Source organism: Carex rostrata, chromosome 29, assembly GCF_964058835.1.
Source record: "Carex rostrata chromosome 29, lpCarRost1.2, whole genome shotgun sequence".
Classification (NCBI taxonomy): Eukaryota; Viridiplantae; Streptophyta; class Magnoliopsida; order Poales; family Cyperaceae; genus Carex; species Carex rostrata.
Window position 1 is genome coordinate 3,237,730 of NC_135946.1, and position 18,684 is coordinate 3,256,413.

An 18,684-nucleotide genomic window follows, 5' to 3' on the forward strand; every position below is an offset into this window, starting at 1 on the left:
AATTCTTGTCACTTAGTTAAAGTCCTTCATTTTAATCCATAGCCATATTACAATCGTATTCTCTTTCCCGTTAAATTTGTTTCTTAATTTGTTTGATTTTTTATAGAGACACAAAGTTACAACCAGGTCGGGATAGATCACAGAATTGGCGACGTGTCAATATATATCAAATTTTAATGATAGGTTGAAATCTCAGTATGTTTAATTGTTTATATATATCAATTATGTTTTTATATCATTTTTCTATGCCTACATAAAAAATATTCAATTTATTCAGATTTGTTTTCAAAACTAGACAAAATTTAATGAGACACTCAGACACATGCTCATTATACATTTATCGGACCGTTAATTGTAATCGTGACATTCTACAAGATCCGCAAAAAGCGATTGTGAAAGATTTTTTTTCTTTTTGTGAAAATAAAATATAGTGTGAATTTTAATAACAACAGGATACTCAAGCACTATAAATATCTTTATAATAGATCCTATTAGAATTTTCAGTAAAATATACATCATCTAGAATTTATATTTTAATATAGTAAAGAATAATAAAAATAAGAAGTATTGAAAAGAAAAAAAAATATAAAGGATCATGATACCATTCTGGAGAGGAGTACCAGAGAAATATTGAATTTCTAGACCATCCATGCTAAATTAAGTGTTTCCAGAAAAGACATCAAGCATATTGATTTTTAAGAGCATATTGATTTTTAGTTGGTTTCATTGTGGGACTAAGGAAGAGAATCTGCCACATTAATATTATGTTTAGTAACATAATATTGTTTAGTAACATAATATTAAAGTACCAAATCTTTGACAAGAATCAAATAGAAACTTTTAGTAACATCCATTTTTACCTTTTTATATTAAATTGAGTTATAAACTTTCTACTTTAGTTAAAAGCGTACGTTTTAATTATTTGTCTAGTAACATTCTTGTTTTGTTAAAATTCTAAATACCAGGCCGATATAATAGGTTTTTTTCATCAATTTATTAACCATATCCGTTTCCTCCTTAATTAAGTTACATACTTCAAAGTCTCCATGGAATTTAATGAAATTTCCTATGGTAGCCCAGTCAAAAAAGGAACTGTTGATAAGGTGCAAAATGATGTTGAATCCTTTATTTTGAGTGATTTAGTAGATAAGAAAAACTATTTTTGATATTGTTGAAATACCAGCTATTGAAATATATTTCAGATAATGTTTTGTATGGATTGTATGAAATCTAAGTACATTTTGTAAAATGTAACATAGAAATAAATTTAATTAAATATCACTGCGTTTCTTCTTCGAGAAAGATAACAATATATATAACATCCGTGCTGAATATCGGGTGCAAAGAATTCACATCCTCTGAGATATCTCAAACTTTGTGTGAGTTTTTGAAATCTCTCAACCGTTTAAATAGTTTTGCACGAATCTAAAAGCAAAAATAATACTGGCCCCCTGCGCTATTCCGAATAGGCACCGGACACGTCGGTCAAGCAAAAATTGAGATATCTCAGGGGATACGCACTCGGGTGCAAACGCTGCTGTGGAATAGGAATTCGCATCCTTTGAGATATCTCATATGTTGTGTGACTTTTTGGAAAATATGAATCGTTCAAATACGTTCTGCACGAATCTCAAAGCTAAAATAATATTGGCTCCCTGCTATATATGATAGGCAGCGGACACGTCGGTCAGACAAAATATGAGATATCTCAGAGGATACGCACTCGTGGAATAGAGGGACAGCCACATGGCATGACCTCACTCGACGGGCTATTAATTGCAGTTATGATGTGAAGGTCCACTCCAAGTTTGTGGTCCTCTCCAAGTTTACATGTGTGCATCTTCGTTTTTTGAAACTATTACGTGTACGTTGCATTAAAAGAAATACTGCATCACTAGCCCCACAGGTTGCGCATCAGATATGATTCTCCCGATCAACCAGCATGTTTGTTTCTCTTCCGATTGACCATTGACCAGTAAGTACATCACATTGTTTGTCTCTCAAAGCCCAGCATACGTTTCTTTTAAATTTTCACTTGTTTTGTCTGTTTTCGGTTCTTGGTGAGCCACACAGAGGGTTAAACGTGGCGTATAGAGCGCCTGGCGCACGGAAATCCAGTGGATTGGACTACGCAGCTGCGCTGAGTTTGATTTAGGTGCAGATTTTGGAAAGACTAGGTCTTATGTGAATCGTTTGACCGACTGTTTGGTGCACACCATCTAAATGATCTGAAACAAGTTCATCCACCTTCTGATTTCAGCGAAATGCTTTGTGAGCCTGACTGGTAGGTCCCTGTCTCTCAAGGCTGGTTTGCGTACCCTGAATGCGTACCTAAATGTCTTTGTCTAATGCTAGGCGTACCTAGGCCTGCTAATGGGCTCAACTCAGTCCAAAACTCAGCCCGACTCGGTCATGTAACAAAGCAAGCTCAGCTCGGACTCAACCCAAATTCAAAAGAAAAAGCCCGACTCAGTTTAATGAGTTTGAGCCTTCGGCTCGGCTCGAACTCGCAAGCGCTACTACATTTCATTTTTTGTTTAGTGATACGTGGCTGCCTGATAGAAGTTTAGAACTATTCTCAAAAATTTTAGTGATACGTGTCGAGCATGCTGTTGTTCAAAAATTTTAGTAATTTTTTTTTTAGTGATACGTGTCGAGCATGCTATTGTTCAATGGCAAATAAAGTAGAGCCGAATAGCTGACTATTCCTGTTTATCTTTTTTTTTTCTTATCTTATTTCTTATCGTTATAAAAGAGGAACAATTTCTATATTCATCAATCATATCACTCAAATTAATACCATATTTTTGAATCACAAATAAATTTCAAAATAAATTAAAATTATCAAGATGGAAACTATGCAAGAAATGCAAAAAATATAAATAAAAAAATTACTTCCTCAACATATCATTTAGAAATATTCAAATTAATACCAAGCATTAGAAAAAAAAATACAAACAACATATGATCAGCCAATCAACTAGAATCAAACACTCAAGCATGTTGCTCCATTTTCCTCATAGCTTTGAGCTCTAGCCACCTGTTGATTTGACCTATATAATATATTATAACAGCAAATAGTAAACATTTCCAGCAGGTGTGATCAAAAGATAGTTGGGTTTTCAGAGTTTCGATGATCTTTTGGTTCCATTACCAGAATCTTGCTATGACAACTAAAACAACAAAAATTTCCTAATTAAGCTCAAAAGATCATGGTATAACCTTAATGGGCTGCATTCAAAATCAAGTTGAAATTTGAAATCCTATCATGGTGTAACCTGTTTGCTTACCAGATTTTTCACTCTATTAATAGCACCGACCTCTTTTTTTTTTAAGTAGGTTTGTATACTGAACTGGAATTTTCAGGATCCAAGCAAATAAATGTGGATAAGTATACTACAATTACCTTAGCGAACACTGGGCCTCAGATATTGCTACTTTATATGCGAATCAGATGTCTGATTGAGGAACTTAACAGGACAAGTGGCAGACACAGAGGCACTGCAACCCCTCGCTCTCCTGCAAAAATTTAGCTGATTGAGTTAACAAAGCAACTTCATTGTGTAAAAAATATGAAAATTTGGCTGCTTTTATTTGAAAGCATAAGAACCTTTTGCTAGGAAAGATAACCGTTATAGATGTCAATAGTATCAGTTAATCTCTGTACCAGTACAGGGAACCTAGCTGGAACTGGGATCATTTATTTTATTTCATTGTTGAAGGCTAATTTGAATCTTAAACCATTACTCAATTATATTTTCTAAGGCTAATTTGAATCTTAAATCTTCTTTGACAATGATGCAGGTGTATCATAAGCTGTGAAGAAATATTATACTATATATCATCATATAAGTAGCATGAAGCAAGAAAAGTTCCCACGGAAAATCAAAGTATCATGAAAAATTTATTCAGTTAAAGCTACTGACCTCGTAAAAGTCCACAAGGGCTATATTGTCATATTCGTAAAAGTCCACAAGGGCTATATTGTCTTACACAATAAGCTGCCCCCCCGCCCCCCGCCTCCACTGTTTCTATAAGAGATTCTTCCTCTAGTTCTTCAAAATAATGCTTGAATACCTGCAAAAAGAAAATCACAACTAAATACTCCTTAAGTCATAACAATACCAGTAGGCTTGCCATTACACTTGAAGTCCAAATATAAGAATTGGGTCTGATCTGAATCTATTACTGGTTCCGGTTCGGTACTGGTATGTACATTATTTTTTTTCCCTTTCAGATGATTGCACAAGTGATGGTAAGCTATTTTTAAAATTTAGGCCAAATACCAACATCTAGGTCAACTAAGGCAAACTGGAGCATAGGAATTGCTTAATTGCACGGTGAGAATAGATTGTGATGAAATTGAGATCAGTTTTTTTCTTTCTTACAACTTCAGGTGAGAATAGATTGTGATGAAATTGAGATCAGTATTACTCACTCAATTATATAACTTCAGGTGAGTATTACATGTATATAACTACTGGTAGTCTGGTACAGTACTACTACTACTGGTACCTCTAGAATAACTACTGGTACATCTACTACTACTGTTGAATTTTGTTTAACCTACTGAGTTGCTTTTCTCTTTCAAAATTTACTGCAAAACCCACAAAAATAAACACAGTACCAGTGATAAAACAATAGGTCAATTTACCGCAACTCAGAGATTTTTGATTTAACCTAAATACAAACAACTTAGCAACTCAGAGAGAGAGAGAGAGGAGAGGAAAGGAGAGAGAGAACGCACCTAAGAGAAGAGAGAAGATGAAAACTGGAGAGCGACGGAGCAAGAAAGCAGATGGAGGCTGGAAAGCGAGAGAGCGATGAAGCCACAGAGCTTCGACAGGGAGAAGCGAAGGAGAAGCAAAGGAATGGTTCGATCCAATGGGTAGCTCGGCTCGGATCGACTCGCTAAGGAAAACAGAGATTTATTTCGAGTTCGGGCCGAGCTCGGGCTCAAACTCGAATTGAGCTCAGCTCAATTTGACTCATTCGAGAGTCCAGCTCAAAGCCCACGAGCCGGCCCGGCTCATTTAGCAGGCCTAGGCATACCCTGTGACATGTGGAACCAATCAGAACCCTAGATTTTGTAAAAATTATAATTCTTCAACCATTTTGAGTTAGAAGGTGCATTTTATATCAAAATTCATGACTTTTTGTGTATGATTTAATCATTAATTTAATTTTATGGAATTTGCCTCCTATTTTGTGGTCTTGTACAAAATTAAAATATGGTTGATATTTTATTGGCAAATTTGTCAATTAAAATGGCATCTTTGTCCAAATTAATTAAATCACAACTAATTGGGATTACTTTTAAATTATGTAAACATTTTGTAGTAGAATACTCAAGTAACTTTCGGAAAGGTATATATAAAACACTGAAATAAGCTTGTCAGAAAATTGTACGAGGGTTTGGCTCAGATAATAAGAAATTGTTGATAAAGGGAAATATTGTCTGTAATAACTAGGTAACGGTGGAGCATCCCTTAGATATGGCACATACATGAGAAAATCTCAGCAGATTAAATAAATGGTTCCAATCAGTGTGAAGCCAGAAATTTTGCCAGACAGGTGAATATATATAGTTGCAAAAAAAATTTCAACATGACAAAAATTACAACATCAATCAAAATAAACAAGAAGTCGAGATAATATAAATGAACATCAAAGGTTTCAACTAAATCAAAAGTTTATATATAACAAATATTTTTTTAATATAAAAAGAAAGAAATATTTTAATGTTACCTAGTCAAGTCAATGGAGGAAGCATTGCTCTACGGGTCTTCATATTTTGATATCGTTGTATAATCGTTCATCTCATCAAAATGATATTTCTCAATATAAGTAACCAAACATTCATTCAAGAATTGATCTCCCATTGAATTCATTACTTGGTTTTTCATATAATTCATTGCCGAAAATACCCTTTCAAATTGAAGTCCCTTCTTGTAGTATTTGTCCATTCTCTATTGACAAATTTAAAGAAAGAAAATCATAAATCAAAACACTTTATAAATTACAAATAAAAAATCACAAATTGGTACATATTTGAGATGCTAAGCAAACAATTTCAGCAATCAAAGAGTTGCGACAACAATTCAAGTTCAGATTTTCACCACATCTTAATTGAGGGTGTTGATATGATCTTATTACTATTAATTATTATTAAATCAGGTTTGGCTGTAAATATTGAGGCATTGTTAGCAAATAACACATAATACTACCATATTTGCCCTAATAAGATACAAAGATGTTTTAGAAACTTGCAAACAACAGGTGACCATTGAATCACTATACTGTAATATAAACATAATTCTTCTAATTCCAGTAACTCCTTGTTTCTTTGCATGTGACCCCTTAAAAATGGCATGATGCAAAATCATAATATCATAGAGGCACAAAAACATGGAGGTATTTGAACCCTCCTCATTACTAAATACCTCCGTGCAACTTGCAAGAACACATCTACTAGTGTGTTTTTTTTTTGATAGTTAATTTGAAATGTTTTCGACATCTTTTTGAATTCTTTCTTTGCTGGTAATATTTAAACAATTCAATCAATTCCATGTAAACAATTCAGAACCTATAAATATGCTATTAAAGCCTTAATTAATTGGGTTTAGAAACTGATTAGTTCCATATTTTATTGCAATTTAGGAACATAACAAATTCGGTACTAAAATTAGGTTTAACAATTACATGTAGGCAGTAGGCGGCTAGGCGTATTTTCCTCTCCAGGCACAAGCGATCTGGTTCCTTTTCTCCTTCACGCACAGGTGGCGATGGAGATCGAAGTTTTTTTTCGATCACAGAATCGAGCACAGTGTCTCCTCTGTGCTGAGGCAGAGTTTTTTTTTTGATTGATCTCTGGGCTCTGGGATGGAAATAACAAAAGTTCTGTGTCAGGGGTATGCAAGGCCAAAAAATACCTGATCCCAAACAAAAAAAAAAAAAAAAATTAACGCGTGGCCTCTGGTCTGAATCTAACCTTAGCTGACCCGGTGTATATTTAACGCATGGCCTCCTCTTGACCGGGCTGCTGTGGCGTCACCTCAAAGATCTGTGAAGGCTCGATTGGTATGTGAAAACCCGCCATGTGTTTAAATTTAAATTTGGTTCAACACAAAGTTGTGATTTGGATTTAAATTGCAATTGTTATGAATATTATACCTGTCCAAAATCTGTCTAATAGGGATGTGGGTCTATGTTACTTGGAGCATCCAGTCTAGAGGTGGACATGCATTGGGTCTCCACTCACCTCTGAGGAGGCCGATGAAGGGGCAACATGTGCACAAAACTTTCTTGCCTATCGACCTTCACCTATTCCTGACTGTCAATTTGATGACCCAAATAGGACTCTTTATATATAGCACGTAGAGCATGTAAAATGTAATAATAAAAAAATTAATTGTTACAGAACTACAATTTTTTTGTACTTTTATTTACTTTAAAATTAATTTAAATACTTACCTTGCACGTGAATAGCATTGAAGAAAAGAAACAACTGGTAAATCTCCATCTCATACAGCATTAATTGAGGATCCTAGCAAATAGCAAATCTACAAGGTAGAGAATAAATTTATATCAACAAACTAACAGTGTACTGTTTAATTAACTAATTATTGTCACAAGTGAATATCTACATAATAGAAATACAGAAAATAAACACTTTAAGATGAATTACCAGAGTGAATCAATTAATTGTTACTCCATCTGTAATTAAGTCCATCGATTTAAGATTTGCTCCAAAAAGATCAAAATTCGAGTTTCTGTTAAGGAAAACATATCAGCAAACTAACAAATGAATTGAATGGGACGAATATGATTTTTTTTAGAACAATTATATTAATGACAAAACGTACCAATGTTACCAATGCTTCAGTCCGTGAAGTTGATGGGATCACTAACATAAATATCTGGGATGTGGCAAATCATTGGCCAATCCTCCCCATCAGGTTCTTGGCATCGTATACTCAATATAGGGCAATTATGTATTACTCAATTTAGGGACTAAACAGGACGCCATGTATTGCAAGAAATCAGGCATGTCAGCCAATGATAGCCGCAACTCATCACAATTACTCATATCGAATCTTCTCAGTGAGGGGAGGTTCTTCATTGAACATGGCAAAGCTTGAACCTTACAATCAATTAAGGACAACCCCTGCAGTGAAGTGAGGCACCCAAATTCATCTTCATTGAAGAATGCTTCGTTTGACCCATTAATACTTAAATTCTCCAAATTAACCAGTTCACCCCTCGAGGGCAACTTACCAAGCATGCTAAAGTTGCTAATTTCAATCTCCTTCAAGGATGCCCATGCCATAGTACAACTGGAGAAGCTTTTCTGCAAGGCAAAGCATTCCTTAACTTCCAGCCTCTCTAAGACCGGTGTGTCTGAGTAAATCAATTCGAGCTCATGACAGCTTCTTATCTCTAGTTCTTTTAGTGATGAAAGATTTCTCAGCACCATTGATTTTAGTTGTTCACAGTTACTGAAAGTGGCACGAGAAAGTGACTGCAAATCTATAACTTGAAAGTGTCTAATAGAATAACAATCACTGATTTCTACAAATTCCAGTGAAGAGGGAAGAGTGCCCCTGCCTCCTCCTGGAATCTCTAACCAAGGGCAGTCCCGTATGTATAGTTCTTTTATTGAGACAAGAGTATGTAGACCTCCAAGCGAAATTAAATAGTCACAACTCTCAATAATTAGGCAATCGAGCACCGCCAGTTGACGTAAGACCTCCTTTGGTGGGAGGACTGTGATTGTTCTTATGCCATCTAAATGGAGGGACTTGAGGCAAGTGAGCTGTGCAAGGCAATGCATTAAAGCCTCGTCAGTAATGTAACAAGAAGAAATCCTCAATATTTCAAGGCCTGGTGGTGCGATCAAAGGGTATTTCTCTTTCTTGCTATAAATATACTCCATTCTCAGTTTTATTAATTGGAGATGTGCCTCCCAGATACCATCTGCAGTTATCTCTGTTCTTTCTATGTTCATGGCAAGCACGCTCATATTGTTTACTTTGTCATGGCTCTCCAATTCCATTAACCTTCTTAGCTCATGGCACTGTTCCAATAATTTTCTCCTTGCACGATCCTTTGTATCAGGTATGGTTTCAATAATAAATTTAAATTGACAATCTTCGATTGCCTTCAGAAGCCTCACTTCATAGTCACCTTTTTGCAGTTCTTCCTCATAGATGAACACAAGAGAGTAGCACTCTGTTATATCTAGTTCCTTAAGGCTCGAAGGAAACAGAGGGAGTTTTGTTATCTTGGGGAGTTTTTCTATGATTATTGTGCCCAAACATGGAAACAAGGTGCTGATAGGTGGAAGGACTTCCAAGGAAGGACATTCCATCAATTCCAGAGATATCAAATTCACATGGGATCCTTGTTGAAACCTCCAAGAAGGTAGCATTGATGACTTGTAGCCATGTATTTCTAACTCTTTTAGATTTGAATGTGGTTCAAGGCCCTCAAGGACTTCTAAGTGTGCATTCAAGTTTCCATCCATAGCATCATCATCACCCCATTCAAGTGAAAGATGCTGAAGATGTTTCTTATCCTTCATATGGGCTTCGGTGGCTTCCCCCGTATTTTTTATATTCTTCAAATCAAGAATTTCCAACGACCCACTGATCTCATTTAGGTGCTTTAGTTGTGAAATTTTGAACCCTTTCTCTTTCTTCACCCTGAAATGGTCCAAGTTTTGAAGGGAGGTTAATTTGCCTATTTCAGGGAGTGTTGAGGTTGCCTCTGTAAAACATTCTAAGTGTCGTAAATTGACAAGTTTGTTTATGCCTCCTGGTAAATGAGTAGTCTCGGAATTCAGCAGTAATGTTTGCAAGTTGTAAAGTTTTTGTACTGATGTTGGTAACTCCGCTACTTTTGTTTCAGAAAGGCCCAAGTAGCGTAAAAGCACTAATTCTCCCAGAGAGTTTGGAAGTTTTTCAATGGTGCACAAGCAGAATTCCAGTGCACGAAGTTTTGAGAACTTTTCTATCTTCTTTAGAAAAGAATTTATAACATCATCGCTAACTGGGAAAATAAAGATAACACTACGCAGGTTCTTTAGTTTTTCAACACTTGTGATATATTCATTGAAGCTTTCACCCTGAATGGATAAATGGCGAGCAACTAAAGGGATTTCTCTTAATTTACCGTCTTCTATTCTGAAACAATCATCCCTGGAAACTCTTTCAGCTAGATCATGGAATAAATCATGCATGCCATATTCTTCGGCATATTCTTCGTCATATTCTTCGTCATATTCTTCGTTTTCCACTTTTTGAAAGAAAAAGATAGATAACAACTCCTGAAAATAATCATCCCCTACATCCTCCATCCTTCTTGTACTAGAATGAATAAAACCTTCAGCTACCCAGAGCAAAATCAGGTCTCTCTTGTTAAACTGATAACCTTTCGGAAATATGGCACAATAGGAGAAGCACCGCTGGATCGGTGCATCTAGGTTTTGGTAACTCCATAAAAGTGATTGCATTGTATCAGTTAACATGTCTCTTTCCAAGGTATCTCTCCAGAACCACTCATTCAAATTTTTACATAGACGACTGCCAACTGCTTTTGCTGTTAAAGGAGATCTACTTAGCTTGTTGGCAATTTGCTTCCCTATCCTTTCTAGAGACTCTAGCGAGTGAGTACTATTTGGTTCTAAACTACCAAAAGCATGATGCATAAAAAGTGAGAAAAAGTGATTCTCCTCAAGTTCTTTTAGAGGCATAATCTTTTGGGGGAGCAACGCACATGGCATATTTTCGGTACGGCTTGTTACAAGAATTTTGCTGCCCCTCTTTACCCTTGCCAAAGGACCAACAAATTGCTCCCATTTCTGCTCATTCATAGTTTCATCCCACCAAACATCATCCATCATAACCAAAATCTTCTTTGAATTAACTGAAACATTGAGATATTTTTGCAGGATATCAAAATTATCTAACTGTGGGCACTTCTTTTGTGTGGCACCTTCTACCAAGATCCGTGTATGATGATCGAGATCAAGTCCACGGGTCATAGAAAGCCATATTCTAAGATCAAATTCAGCAGTTACTCTTTCATGGTTATAAAATAACTGGGCAAGGGTAGTTTTACCTGCCCCTCCAACACCAACAATTGAATAAACCGAGTAACTCCTAACTTGACTGGGCTCAGGTTCAAAAGTTACCGGCTCCAACAATTCTTGTAATAGATAGTCACAATCGGCATCTCGCCCGAAGATACGTAAGGGAGGTATGGAGGTTGTCACCATGGGTTCTTTAATTGAGTTGCTGGGATTGATTTTGGCTTGCCTCTCTATTAATTCACGAAAATCCTTGGCCTCTAGAGCAATCTTTTCTAGTTCCTTGAGGCATTGTTTTAGGTTTTTCTCTTCAGTGGATAGGATATTCAAGCTGCTACTGAGCTTGTTTGAAATTTTTTTCATTGTAGTTCCATCATTCTTCACCTTATTAAAAAATTTACGCAAAATTCAATTAATATTTAAGATGAATAAAAATTGAAGAAATAAAAATAGAAAACAAATTACCAAATTAAAATTAAAAAGTCTAAAATCATTTTTAGGAAGGTTTCGAAATCAGAATCAGAATCATAATCGGGTAGTTGACCCTTGACCAAGAATCGGTCGGAATTGGCAGAGTTAACTCGGATTTTTTTATTAAAACGCTTGTTTTGTATAATAAAATAGAAAAAAATTGTAAAAAAATAATTAGCCTAAAAATGATGTTAAGCTAGAGCTGCTCGAACCAAAAATTACAGATCTCGGAAAAAAAGAAGGCAGAATCGGCCCATCTAGTAAAAACTCGATCTAAAATCGCTTGAATCTGCTGGTTCAACACTGTTCACTGTGGTTTTTCGACGGAAACTTGCAATCCGTGTAACTCGGTTGAAAATCGGCTTGGTTAGGTCCGATTCCGGTCTGACTCGGCCAGGTTTGCAGACAATTACTCCATTTGTATATATTACAAAAAAATAATATACCACTCTAAGTACCTTTTGTTGGAGAAGACGGTACTTGTAAAAGTCGAGCGCATCCTCCGCCTCATACATTGCATTCTTCAGTCGTCTCAGCCACTTCTCCATTTTGCTCTTGTCACCGTGCTTCTCAGCAGCGTCGATCACCTCCTGTAATTGGGGAAAGATGGTAGCTTCCAACTTGTCGATCCCATCAGCCACGTCTATCCCAAGGTAGGAGAAACCCTCGTTGAGGAGTTTGCTGATTATTGGAGATAACACCCATTTTGCCACGGACAACGCCAAGCTTGCTGCCCCTGCCTCTGCCATTGGAGTTCAATATTACGTTTTTTTTTTTTTTTTTTTCTTTTCTTTCAATTGACAAGAGAGAGAGAGAAGAGGTTGGGAAGGTGAGAGATTATGAGAAGAAAAGAGGTGACTGAAGTCTATTGACTATTAAGCCGATTAGGAATGGACTAGTGGGTGAAGTTCGGTGATGTATCTTTAGTTGTTGGTCTTGCATTTTCTGAACAGGAGACCTAAAAAGCATCCGAATCTATGTTAGAGCCACTATTGTTGCTCAGAAAAATAAGATATGAAATATGATTTATAAAGTACTAATAAATTATAATATTGGAACCGGAGTAGGAATGGACTATTTTTTTTATATGATAAGTTTACCATATTATAAATATATAAGAATTTAGGATTTTTCTGTACCAAATTTCATAAAAATATCAATCAGGTAATAACACTTCTAAATGGTACATAGACTCAGGTGCATCAAATCACATGTCTGGGGTCCCCAGTAATTTTCTATCTCTGACACCTTATGAGGGTACTGAGAAAATTTCTACTGCTGATGGTACTAACCTACCAATTACGGGTGTTGGTGCAGTGTTACTAGACAACAAACCATTGAATGATGTTTTATTGGTACCAAAACTATCTTCAAATCTGATTTCTGTTGGACAATTGGTTGAAAATAATTGTCATGTGCTCTTTACCCCTAATGGTTGTATGATACAGGACCAGGAAACTGGGAAGGTGAACAGGATGGCGCATAGAAGTGGCCGACTCTTTCTTATTGATGATAAACAAAATCTGTCAAATTCAATTGGATCTGCTTTGGTTGTCTCTCAAACACATGACCCTTGGGTCTTGTGGCATAGGAAATTAGGTCATTTAAATTCTAATAGTTTATCTTTAATGTTTCAAAAAGGTTGTATTCCTAATAAAAGTGTTAGTTCCAGTCCTTGTTCTGCTTGTTCTCTAGGGAAAAGTAAAACTCTCCCATTTTCAGTTAGTACAAATAAAAGCACAAGTCCATTTGAACTTATTCATTCTGATTTGTGGGGTCCGTCTCCTGTCTTATCGGCTGTCGGATACAAGTATTTTGTACTTTTTATTGATGATTATACTAGATTTACATGGGTGTACATGTTAAAGAGAAAATCAGAAGTTTCACAGATGTTCAAATATTATGTTGCCATGATTAAAAATCAATTTGATTGTGACATTAAAAAATTGAGATCAGATTCTGGAGGGGAATATATGTCAAATGACTTTCAAGCATTTCTATTAGACAAAGGGATTCTTCATGAAAGGTCTTGTCCAGGTACTCCTCAACAAAATGGAGTACCTGAACGGAAAAATCGACATATTTTAGACACTGTGAGAACAATTCTTTTAGAATCTGCTGTTCCTCCTACTTTTTGGGATGAGGCAGTTCGTACCTCTGTATTTCTAATTAATCGTCAATTATCAAAGAATTTGCAAAATGAATCACCGTATTTCCGACTTTATAAAAGACAACCTAACTATGATGTCCTTCATACATTTGGTTGTGTTTGTTATGTTCACCTTCTTCCATCTGAAAGGACAAAACTGACCCCACAGTCAGCTGAATGTGTTTTTCTAGGTTATGCTATAGGTCAGAAGGGATATCGATGTTATGATCCAAAATCAAGAAAAATTTGTATTTCTCGCAATGTTCTGTTTCGTGAGTCTGTTTTCTACTATCATAATTGCCCCTCTCTATCACCAAATATCTCAACATCTGTTTTGCACTTATTCCAACCCTTAATTGAACAACAACTGTCTTCTGTTACCAGTAACCGTTTCAAACCAGGTTTTGTTTATACTCGACAAAGAAAGAAGGTACCCACTACTATGCTACAGCCTGAGCACAAGCCACACAACCAAACCCTGTGTCCTCAACTGCTAAGGGAATTAGAGACAGAAGAAAACTCTGAACTAATGTCAGAACCTGTTCCTGCTGAGGTAGAACCCAACACAAGCCCTCAAGTCGGGCCTGATTCATGTGATACACTTGAACCTGATTCAGATAGACCACATGCGCCTGATTTACTAAACCCTGGGTTAAACCCAGTTTTGAACAATGAAGTTGAGTGGGTTAGACGGTCAACTCGTCCCGTTCAAGCTCCACAAAGGTATGGTTTTCTGGCTGCTATTCCTGTGAATTCTATTCCTGGGTCATTTAATGAGGCAATGACACAAGAATGCTGGAAAAATGCGATGAAGGAAGAGTTAGATGCTTTGCACAAAAATGAAACATGGGATTTGGTTACTTGTCCGGAAAATGTGAAACCCATTGGGTGTAAATGGGTATACACTGTCAAATTAAAATCAGATGGTACGTTAGACCGGTACAAGGTTCGTTTAGTGGCTCTCGGTTATAGTCAAGAATATGGAATTGATTATTTGCAAACCTTTGCACCGGTAGCCAAAATGACCACAGTTCGAATTATTCTTGCTATTGCGGCTGCAAAGAATTGGTCTATTAAGCAGATGGATGTGAAAAATGCATTTCTGCATGGTGAATTGAAAGAGACAATTTACATGAAGGCACCTCCAGGTCTGCCCCTCTCTAAGCCTAATGAGGTTTGTAGGCTAAGGAAATCTTTGTACGGGCTTAAGCAAGCTCCACGAGAATGGTTTCAAACTTTCAGAAATGTTGTTCTATCTGCTGGATTTCAGCAGAGCCCGTATGATCCTTCTATGTTCATCTTTAAGTCTCCGAAAGGTATTGCATTGGCACTTGTTTATGTTGATGATATACTAATCACAGGTGATGATTTGCAAAGCATATCTAGGCTTCGAAATACCTTAACAGCTGCCTTTCAAATGAAAGATCTTGGAGAAGCACAATACTTTCTTGGTTTAGAAGTACATCACACCACAAAAGGGTTGTTTGTGAATCAACACAAGTACCTCTGTGAGATTATAGAGAAGGCACAACAACAACATTCTGCTACTGCCAGAACTCCGATGGAAGTGAACCTCAAGCTCAGCAAAGAAGATGGGGACTTATTACCTAACCCAGAGATGTACAGGAGCATAGTTGGGAGCCTGGTGTACCTTACAATTACAAGACCAGATATTTCTTATGCTGTACATGTGGTAAGCCAGTTTATGCATGCTCCTCGACATTTGCATCTAGCTGCTGTTCAGCGCATTATTCGGTATTTGAAAGGTACACCAGAAAGAGGCTTATTCTTTTCATCTGAAAATGATCTCCAACTTTCAGCCTATGCTGACGCCGATTGGGCTGGATGCCCAGACACAAGAAAATCCACTTCAGGATGGTGTGTCTTTCTAGGACATGCTCTTCTAGCTTGGAAATGCAAGAAACAAGATCGTGTCTCCAAATCCTCAACTGAAGCAGAGTATCGAGCAATGTCATTAGCGTGCTCTGAGGTTGTATGGCTTAGAGGGATACTAGAAGAACTGGGATGTGCACAGACCTCACCTACACTTCTCCACGCCGACAACACCAGTGCCATTCAAATTTCAGTAAACCCAGTCTTCCATGAACGCACGAAGCATATTGAGGTCGATTGCCACTACATTAGAGATGCATTCGAGCAAGGATTGATATCACTTGCTCATGTGCCCACCAATCTTCAAACAGCAGATATTTTTACGAAGGCGCTAACCACTACCCGACATGATTTCTTCGTAAACAAATTGATGCTGGTTTCCTTACCATCATCAATTTGAGGGAGGGTGTTAAGAATCCTACCTAAATCTGTCAATAATCCTATCAATCCTCTAAGGATTTCTATCTATCTATGGCGTCTCCTCTCTTCTCTACTTTGGAAATTTAATCAATTAAATTATCCTTGTAAATATTGTTCCTTATTTAGAAAAGCTAGGTTACAGTTGTGTATATAAATAGATGTATATGGCTCAGAAACAGATATCAGTTTTCAGAGAGAAATTAACTTCTTTATTATATCATCTATTTTTCTGTCACTGTTATGCTCCAGTTTGCTTTCTTCTAAAGAACATTAAGGGTGTACATGCTCCACAAATCTATTAAGAGGGGAAAGGAGAGAGGAAAGATTGTGGGGTAACTTGACATTTAATTTGTATACTTTTTAGATATGACTATTTTGTCCTTGTATGATTTCTGAACCATGAAACAGAAACAGAAACAGAAACATAATTTACTCAAGTCTTTCACTCTTGCAAGGCAGGTGCCGACGTGCAGCAAGGCTGGTTGTCTCATCGCCGCCACATGTGCACAATACGGGAAAAGAAGAAGAAATTTGGATTGCCGCTTCGCAAAGGAGATCGTCGCTGTACCTGTGGCTGCCTCCGCCTGTGACCACCTCGGAAAGGAGATCGGAAGACCACCTGAGTCGAACTGTCGAACATCACTTTGAGATGATATTGAGGGTAATTGATAATTGAATGTGCTAAATTTTATGTTTTGTTGAAGTAGCTTTATATAATCTTATTTCTTTTCAAGTCTTGAGGATTATACCGTGGGATTTAGGGCAGTAGATGCTCCATTTATCTTGCTTGGGTAGCTATTCTCAAAAAAAAAAAAGTGGTTTCCAGTTTTAATTTGAGGAGAAAACATCAGACCGTCCATAGAAAATTGATCTAAAGGAAAATATCAAAATGAGATTTTATGGCAGCGTCAGTTTCAGCAGGAGTGACACAGACAAAAAATAGAAAAACCAAGGACTAAGATGCATAAATTTCTCAAATGAGTTACTGACAGATTGTGGTAATTTTCTTTAACCGTAAATTAAAACAAGTACCTCAGTATTTAATAAATCTGCACCTGATGGGTATAATGTTTGCATATTTGCATATGGCCAGACTGGAATTGGTAAAACCTATACTATGGTAAGTTTTTCATATGACATAATAACCCACCTTTTCTATTTAAATTCTGAAACTGAATTCAAAGAACTCACTACCATGAAATTCTGCCAATATTCAATTTAATCATTTTTTGTATTCAAATATGACACAAAATACCAGAACTTGTTATTATGAGTGTACTAATTTTTGGTGCCATGATGTCCAAATCCATGCAGGGTGGTATATATCAAAGTGTAGCCATTTACAATATTAACTGGATTATATAAAATCTATCAGTTCTTCGTCTCCTCCAACGGTGGCCTAGTGGTCTACATCGTTCTCCTCATTCTTCCCTTCATCAGTTCTGTATTTCTCCTCTCTTTTTATACAAATAATTAAGTCTTTAATTGAGTAATGAAAAATTGGGTTGTTTTCCTTAATGGGTCCAGTCTATAATATATAGTTCGCTGTTGCAAAGGACTTGTTTTCTAATTTCAATAATTGGAATTAGATATGGTTGTGCTGAAAATTAAGAAGGAAAACGATTTTAATAATTACCCGATTAAGGGAAATTAAGCAGAAATGGAAAAAGTGAAACCACCAAATTTTTGTAGCCATTGATGCAAAGGTTATATTTCTGAATTGTAATTCCAGGTCAATTCTGATCTTAGTCCTTCCTAAACCAAAATTTTGATTTTAAGGGTAGCAATTTTCAAAACCAATTAGGAAGTGCCTAATAAAAGGAAGTTAATCAGAAATGAGAAAATGAATCCACCAAATTTTATACCCATTCACACATGCTATATTTCTGAATTGGACCATGTCAATGAATTTAAATGTTGATGAATCTTCTCTCAGTCATTCCTTTCAATTGATTTTTTGTTATAATAGCTTAATTGTTAATCTGTGCAGTAATGTGCCCACTGTATTACTACCACCATAAACATCCTATTAATTTTTATTGGTTGGACTTTTTATCGCCTCCATCAGTTTTGCTTTGAGAATGTCTTGTATAAACTTTGGTAATTATCAAATTTTTCCTTCAAGGAATCATGGACTAATTAATTCGAATATATTGTTGTGATCTTTGTTGATTCTGAATTTAAAATTTAACAGTGACTAATTCACTGTTGGTGAATTTTTGTTTCAGGATGAAGGTAGTGCAATTAGCAGAAGAACAATTTGACTGGTATTTCGAGCTTAGAAGACATGGTACTGTTAAGCATGTTGGTTTTCAAATCAATTTTGATCAACTCGCTATGTTTTTAACGGGTTTTGGTTATAGAAACAAGTTATTTATAGTGCTTTGGTTGCAATCCTGTTTGGTCTGATGTTTCAAGAAAAACTTGAATTTATTATAATGATAATTAAAATGTTACTCTCCATGTTTTATTGTGTTGTTCTTCTTATTATGTTTCAATGTGTAATGTAAAAGATTTTTTGGTTGCTTATGGGTTGGTACCAAATCGGTACAGGTACCAAATTTGTACGAGGTGAATTATAGAATTGGGCCTGGATTTTTTTTTTGGTAACAACAATTTTTTGCATCGTAAAATCTATACAAATATGAGGACCAGACAATAT

The 18,684-nt window shown here is 36.2% G+C and overlaps 2 protein-coding genes and 1 long non-coding RNA gene across 12 annotated transcripts in view; 1 reads left to right on the top strand and 2 right to left on the bottom strand.

Moving 5' to 3' along the window:
- Positions 1-18,684, bottom strand: part of LOC144546455 (putative disease resistance protein RGA4) — a 131,603-nt gene that overhangs the window by 40,774 nt on the left and 72,145 nt on the right. For 2 of the 10 annotated variants that reach the window (XM_078295010.1, XM_078295008.1), the window contains one exon: positions 7,485-7,562. The exons of 7 other annotated variants lie outside the window; for them this stretch is intronic. The gene's annotated coding sequence lies outside the window, so the exon portion shown is untranslated. Of the gene's footprint in view, positions 1-6,978; positions 7,055-7,484; positions 7,563-18,684 lie in introns of those variants that run through there. One more of the 10 variants, XM_078295000.1, reaches the window with a different exon arrangement.
- LOC144546084 (disease resistance protein RGA2-like) lies at positions 8,002-12,382 on the bottom strand. The gene is made up of 3 exons (XM_078294618.1): positions 12,019-12,382; positions 8,057-11,473; positions 8,002-8,013 (listed from the first exon to the last, which is right to left on the bottom strand). Exons 1-3 carry the CDS (start codon positions 12,307-12,309, stop codon positions 8,002-8,004), a joined length of 3,720 nt encoding a protein of 1,239 aa, XP_078150744.1. The 5' UTR covers positions 12,310-12,382.
- Positions 16,311-18,483, top strand: LOC144546490 (uncharacterized). The gene is made up of 3 exons (XR_013508796.1): positions 16,311-16,683; positions 17,337-17,461; positions 18,251-18,483. It is a non-coding gene; the product is annotated as an uncharacterized LOC144546490 (long non-coding RNA).

Bases quoted from the DNA above. Each gene is read 5' to 3' on its own strand.
- LOC144546084 (XM_078294618.1), bottom strand. From the start codon at position 12,309: ATGGCAGAGGCAGGGGCAGCAAGCTTGGCGTTGTCCGTGGCAAAATGG. The intron at 11,474-12,018 runs GTACTTAGAGTG...TTTTTTAATAAG, and splicing joins ACCGTCTTCTCCAACAAAAG to GTGAAGAATGATGGAACTAC.